The sequence below is a fragment of the Populus euphratica genome, unplaced genomic scaffold (genome assembly GCF_000495115.2).
Source record: "Populus euphratica unplaced genomic scaffold, PopEup_1.0 scaffold147.1, whole genome shotgun sequence".
NCBI classification, from domain to species: Eukaryota; Viridiplantae; Streptophyta; class Magnoliopsida; order Malpighiales; family Salicaceae; genus Populus; species Populus euphratica.
Window position 1 is genome coordinate 259,497 of NW_011500032.1, and position 7,461 is coordinate 266,957.

Below are 7,461 nucleotides of genomic sequence, written 5' to 3' on the forward strand. Positions count from 1 at the left end.
AAATTAAATAAAAAATATTATAAAAATGTACAAGTTTCTAATTTAAAAAACTTTCATTTGAAAATATATATTAAAAAATTATATAAATTATATATTGAAGTTTCACCTAATATATTCTTGGACAACTAATCAGCATTTTTTATTTATTTATCTTTATCTTTATTTTATTTTATTTTGCTTTTATATTTTAAGAAATGAAAAAGAAAAAGAAAAAGGTAAATAATGTAAAAAGATTGATGAGAAATGAAGATTTTTTTTTTAAATAATTAAAATAATATTAAATTAAATATGATCAATACTGGAGAGATTGATTAATTAATTTTCAAAATTAAAGGGGCTATTTAATTCATTTAGAAAAACTAGAAGAATTAATTTATAATTTACTTCATCATCCAATTCAAAGGAGATCAGTCTCATGGATGCATTAGAAACTGCATTTAACCTAAATTTTAATCATAGTTAAGTAAGTTTACCTCTTTCATATTTTTTTTTTAAATCCGAATCTTGAAATTAGTATTTGTAAAAAATTATTTTCTTAATGTATCAAATCAATAAAAAGCATGGATGATTAAACTATTTTGAGAAAAAAACTTAATCTCAATTGATATGCAAGCTGATTCAAAGATCCTCTACCTGGGGGGGGGGGTTTAAAATCATATTTTTTTCCTTGAAATTAAAACCGTGAATAATAACATGAATAACATACACACAATTACCTTCGGATGAAAACTAAAAAAAAAAAAACTCCTAATTATTTAATTATCTACCAGTACTAAATGGACCGCGCGCATTCATGCCGACCTTGTGCTTCCGAGTAAGAACCCCACTAACAAAACAAACCACAGCCCTTCTTTTGTATCATTGCTTGTTCTTTCCCACAACATTCAAACCAAAAACACACCGAAATATATGTTTGCAAATACATTAATGATCCTTAAAACCACATACTAGCTAGCTAATACTCGTAATTATCAACACCTTTCTTTATGATCATCAAGTCTTTATGTTACAAACAACAGTAATTATGAAGAACGTTTCAAGAAACAAGTTCTTGCTATGTTTTAAGCCAGTTGTTGATATGGATCAGCTAGTACTTAATCACTCCGAAGTTGGTGTTGTTGATCACTCAACAGACAAGTCTTTGAAGCATCTTCCCAGGGAAAAGAAGAAAAGGGATCATATGATGCGTTTGGTCCCAAATTCTTCTTTGCTTTCAGATGATAATGATACGTGTTCAGCAATAATTTCTTCATCGGAGAATTCATTGATTCTTCATTCTTCAAAGAAAAACTTATCTCGTGTGATCAAGGCCGTTTTCTTCGACACCATACTGGTTAGTTCATCAAGGTTTTTATTTTCATGTTGTGTTTCAAGCTGAAATTTCTACAACAAGTAATGATTGTTCAAAATTTTATATTTTGATAGCTTTTCAAAGGTTTTTCTTTATGAGCATGTGTTTTCAAGCTTAAATTTTTAGAATTGTCTGTTTAAGAAAAATTATAGATATTTTTTTCAAGGATTTTTTTTTAATGGTGCTCATATGTTTAGTTTTATTGTTTTTCAGGCCAAGAGAATTCACGATAGAAAAGGTAATTTATGTCAAGACTCGAATATTGGATCAAAGCCGCCTTCTTCTTCTTCTTCTTCACCACCACCACCACCATCAATGGATAGCAAGAAATCTTTGGATGATACAAGTGATCATGACAATACCAACTTGGTCAATAAGGTATTGATAGATACTCATCAAGCTAATGAAGTGACATCTTGTCCAAGTTCGATATCAGAATCAAGAAAATTGTCCAAGATAAAGAACTCAAGAAACCCAAATGAATTACTTGAATTCAAGGCAAAAACCAAGGACAAGTCAGGCATATATCTATTCCTTGTTAGTCTTGCGGTGACAGTTTTATGGGGTAAGCTGTGTGCAATATTTTTCACCATAACCTGGTTATATTTTCTGCCTCGAAGACAGCACAGTACCAGCCGGCCCCAAAATGTTACAAGAAGCTTGTGGTTGCCAGAGAAAGAAGAGAGCAAAGATCAGTACTACTACAAGAAGAAGGTCATAATGGAAGGGCTGCTTGAAAGGAACCATCAGAGGGTTAACGGCATTAAATTCTTGACGTGAAAATTCTATTTTTCGTGTTTGATGCAATCTCTTCTTCTCTGGTTTTCAGAAAACAAAATTAAAGTCCTGGCAGGGTTCAGGAGACGGATCGCACGCTAGTTTCTTGTACTGTTGCCTTTTTGCATTTCGGGGTCTGGCAGAATCAGAGCGCACAACATTCTCATTTGCTTTTTGCTCCTTTCCTAGCTTTATTTTTATTTTTATTTTTTTGTCTTTTGGAGAATTGTAAGATATTATCAAGAGAAAACAATATAAAGAAACCGGATTAATGTATTATAGGATGGATGGGGCCATGGTTTGTTGGATGCTTTTATTTAATTGGAAAAAATATTTTATTTAATAATTAAGAGGTATCTCCGGACCAATTAATAAGTTAATTAGGATTAAATTGCCTCTTTTGATGATTTTGATGATATATTCTCCACATCGATCATTCTCTTACATTAATTAGTGTCTCAAGACATAAACTTATAAAATTAAGAAAGAGCATATATTCTCAACCACGAGGTCCATATTGAGGTTTAAATGGCAAAAAATAATGCTATTTAAAATTCTTAATTTTATTATGAGAGTATTTCATAATTTACCAGGTAGATTGTGAAATTTTAATTTTAGTAAGCTGTATATTGGTGAAGCATTTTCTTAATTCTCCTCCCAATTGAGGCCTGATAGATAATTTTAACTCAGATTTTCATGAAATTAGATGCTGATCGGTTTTTTTATTAGTATTAAAAGTATTTTTAATTATAACATTAAAAAAATATATACTTTATTAAAACTATTAAAAAAATATTTTCAAGATACCTGGTTATATTCCAAAACCAAACAAAGTTTAAATCTAAACAAAGTCATATTGATGGTAAAAAAAGATTAGAAAATAGATAGAAAATACATAACTCTATAATTTAATACTAATATATTTGTTTTTGCATTTTAAAAATATTTTAAAAAAATTTAAAATTTAAAATTTAAAATTTATTTATTTATTTAAAATTAATATGTTTTTAGTGTTTTTAAATTATTTTGATGTGCTGATGTTATAAATATTTTTTAACAAATAAAAAAAATTATTAAAATATATCTTGGCATGAAAAATTATTTGAAAAGTAACCACAACTATACTCTAAACAAGATATATATAAAATTTATTATGTATTAATGATGTAATAATTAATGATTTCAAGAAGAAAAGACAATAATATTATCGAAAATTCTGGCATGCATGTAACACCCATAAAAGCTTCTGTACTATATGTGGTTTTGCTGCAATTAAAACAACTTGGAAGGTATGCTTTTTTAGAAAGGCTGAAATTCGTGTATTTTATTAGTCTATAAGGCTAGCTGGGCATGCCATACCAAACCATATGTTCTAATTTTCTTAGAATAACTCAAGGTCCCTCGCTACTTTTAGCCCTATAGAAAATTGCAAAGTTTCTATATATGGGACATCAGTCTGGACTGCTTTCCCTTAACCTGTATTCTAAATTATTAAATTAATGTTTTTAAATTCTTTATGGTCTTAATAAATTCATATTAAAAACAAATCTAAACAAAAAATATTATTTTAAATTAAAAAATATTTTTTAAAAAACATCTTAATACACCCACTTGACTGTACTTTATAAGAACGGGTCCTCAAACATTTTAAATAGAAAGTTGTGGTAGGGATAGATGGAGTTTGGGAATATTCTTTTTGCTTTTGATTCTCAAGGCATGTACAGCAAGCACCAAAATTAGTTAACTAGTGTAAATCCTGTTTTTCCTTGTGCTATTTTTCAACCTTTAGGCATCTTTTATAGATGTTCAAAATGAGTTCAAATTCAGAAGTTTGGCCTGGATACTCTATGCTTGCCTTTATTGGTGCCAGCCCTAATCTTGCTAGCACCACTATAAAAGAAGCGAGTGTTTTTTTTTTTCGGTTTTAATGTTTTTAAATTAATTTTTAAGTATTTTTCTATTGTTTTGATATATTATATCATTTTTTTATTTAAAATATATTTTTAATTAAAACATATCTTACACTGTATGACTAAATACACGCTAAATAAAATAAATTTTTTTTGCAGCAATAAAAGAAAAAAAATCAATATACAAACTTTGTTTTCTTGAAAAAATCTCATTAGATCACAAATATTTAACGTGTAAAATCACGTTTTTCATGTTTTTTTTAGCCAAAGACTAAAGATGGCTCTTTCACGCATGCTCCTTGTACTGGCACAACTCTCCACGCCAATTATAAGGTGGAATAATGAGGAATTAATAAAAGGTTATTTTAATATTATTATTATTGTTATTCCCTTTTCTTTCTTTTGGTTCTGATGAATAATATTGTTCATGATTTTGTATAGTATGTGCTAATGGGGAAATAAATATGCTTATTATGTAGACCACACCACAACGATCTTCCATATGATAATTAAATATGGGTAATTATATGTTTAATTGAATTTTTTTAAACCTAAGTACTCTCCATACATTAATGAAAGAGGAAAAGACTAGTATTCCCTAGACCACACCACAGCGATCTTCTGATCATGACCAAATTAATATTCTAACAATGATCGATGAACTTGATTTGTTTTCTTTATTGGAAAGGTATTCATTATAGAAGTGATGATGTGTTCTTCACTTTCTTCAATTTCTTAGATATAAACTTTATCTATAAAAAAATATATCAAATTTTCTTGAATATATCAAATTAATATGAAAATTAATTATGTTCTTAAAATTAATTTGTATTCAATACAGGTTGTAGCTAATATTTTAATATCAGTAAGTTTTCTTTTATATTTTAACTTCTAAAACTTTCATATTTAATTGTTCTATCTAACGAATTATCAATTCATTGTTACTTTTCATAAAAAAACAAATTCAATATATATATATATATATATCCAAATCTTGATTATATTCAAATCAAATGATGATAGTAGAATATAAAATATAATTCTTTTTATTTTTAAATGTATCTTTTTAAAATTAAAAAAAAGAGAGTAATGATCCTTAGGATAATGAGGAGCTTTAAACCTTTAATAAGAATTATAGTAATTTACAAGAATAAAATTGTATGGTAATAAATCTTTAATTTCTTAAAGAAATTGTAACAATTAAAAACAAAAACTACATATTGAACCTTGTTGCAAAGTATTTTATAAGAAAAAAAAATTCCCAAATGTGTTTTAAGGTTTTGCTGGAAAAAAAAAAGAAAAAAACAAACTTGAAATTAAATATCATTGGTCTTATTTTAGACCAAAGTTTTAGATCATTGCATCAGCATCTCATATATCAAGATCTATACAAAGGAATATATGTATGCATTCTTATTTTTTTCTTTATGATATTTGATGACTATAAACATTCCTAAACAAAACAAGAGAAATAATTAATGAATTAACCAAGGCAATGGCTAAACAAAGATCTACAAGGCTCACCTAGCCACTTTTAATGTTCCAGAACAATAAAGACAGGTGCTTTATTAAGGCAAAAGAGTCCAGTGCTTTATTAAGGCAGAAGGTGGAAAGAAGACATGACTTTAGAACTTGATTGAGTCCATTTAAGGTCCGCAGTGTGTCAGTTCCAGAGCTTCGTTGGTTGTCAATCTCTAATCAAGTAAAGAAAATCTTTACATGTGTCAGGTCCGTCCTTAGTTTATCCACAATTTATGCGAGTCTATTAATGATAAGTTTGATAAACTAATCAAGTAATTATCAATCTCTTGAAAAAAAAAATATTAAACCCGGATTAGTCCTGACCTGATATATAAGGTTTGGATTTTAAATTAAATAAATTAACTTAATCAGATTATCAAATTTATATTATTTTAAAAATCAAATCAAATTTTAATTGAATTGTGGTCGGTTCAACTAGCATTAAGATTACAATATAAATAATTTGAACAGAGATAGTAGATAACCTTCTCCTCTTTAACTATTGGATATGACTTTTGTAGTGTGCATGGTTTCATGTATATTTATTAAATCTGATTTGGGTTTGCAAGTTAATTTGATGATTCTACATATTTGATTAGATTTTTTTTTTAATACATTGATTTAGTTGTACATTTTTTGCCTGCTGAAGATTGTATAAGTAAAGAATTTATTATATTAATTACTGATGATCTGGAGGGGAAAGAAAAGAGGAAAATATTAAACATGGAGGATTGATATGATTTTGCAAGACTGGAACAGTATTAGATATCCCCTCCTTTATCAACTTTGGAATGGGTGATATTTTTACTTTATAATTTTGTTAATATATCTATGTATAATACAAACGGTTTTGTGTTGTACAATATGTTCATTAACCATAAAAATACATGATGTAGTATGGCTTGTAAACATGGGTGATTTTGAGACGTTGGATGATAATTTGATATTATTAAATAAGGATATGATAGAGTCCGATAATGCAAATAACTTAAAAATATTTTTATGAATCAAATGTGTCATAACCTAATTTTGGCCCTTTAGCTTTTAATTTAATTTTTACAAGGTTTAAAATGAAAAATTAAAAAATCAGAGATTTATTTCGATGAAAAATGTGATTTGTCAACTTCCGTGAAAATTAAGAACTACAATATGTCTTTGTCATTCTAGCCTTATCCTCAAGATAATCATTATCTTTTTCAAGATAATTATTATCTTCTTCAAGATAATCCTTACTTTCAAGATAATCCCTATCTTTTTCAAGATAATCATTACCTTCAAGATAATCCTTATCTTCTTCAAGATAATGATAGTTGTCTGCTTTCGAATTCGATTCTAATTCGAACTTCAAAAAAGAGAATGAGTTTGATTGACACTTTACTCCTCGCAAGTGATGGGACTCCTACACTATAAATACAGATCTCAGGGGGAAAAAAAAGGGATGAACCCGAGAACAGAGAATTAATCCAGAAAAACAAAGCAAAATAAAGAAAAGAAGGAGGGAAGGCGATTAAAGAGAAACCCTAAAAGAAAAAACCTTAAGAGGAGGCCATTACCAGAAACCTTAACAGAAAGAAACATAAAAAAGAAGGGGGCGACGAACCCTATACTAGCCGCCCCCCCCCCCTCAATCCTTTTTTCTTCCCAGTCTCCCTCGACTTCGCCTTCAGCAGCCATACGCCTAGGTAAGTTTCCTTCCTTTCTTACTAAAATAATTAACTGGTTACTGTGTTTGCTAGAGGTATGCTTGGAAAAAAAGGACAGAGAAAAGGAGGACTAGAGGGACACCAAGAGGAAAACAGAGGAAGAGAAAATAGCATCAAGTCGGCCCTTCACTGTCATTATCATCTTCAGTTGCAGCACCAGGTAAGTTGCTCTTTCCCCCCTTTCTTTTTTATTATATTC

General features: G+C 28.6%; 1 protein-coding gene across 1 annotated transcript; it reads left to right on the top strand.

Annotated features, from left to right (window-relative positions):
- Positions 1–815: 815 nt before the first annotated feature.
- LOC105142519 (uncharacterized protein At5g23160-like) lies at positions 816–2,421 on the top strand. The gene is made up of 2 exons (XM_011050184.1): positions 816–1,333; positions 1,565–2,421. Exons 1-2 carry the CDS (start codon positions 1,004–1,006, stop codon positions 2,129–2,131), a joined length of 897 nt encoding a protein of 298 aa, XP_011048486.1. The 5' UTR covers positions 816–1,003; the 3' UTR covers positions 2,132–2,421.
- The last annotated feature ends 5,040 nt before the right edge of the window (positions 2,422–7,461 follow it).

Excerpts from the sequence above, each read along its gene's own strand:
- LOC105142519 (XM_011050184.1), top strand. The coding sequence starts at position 1,004 with ATGTTACAAACAACAGTAATTATGAAGAACGTTTCAAGAAACAAGTTC. Across the intron at positions 1,334-1,564 it reads TTTTCTTCGACACCATACTG|GCCAAGAGAATTCACGATAG; the intron begins GTTAGTTCATCA and ends ATTGTTTTTCAG.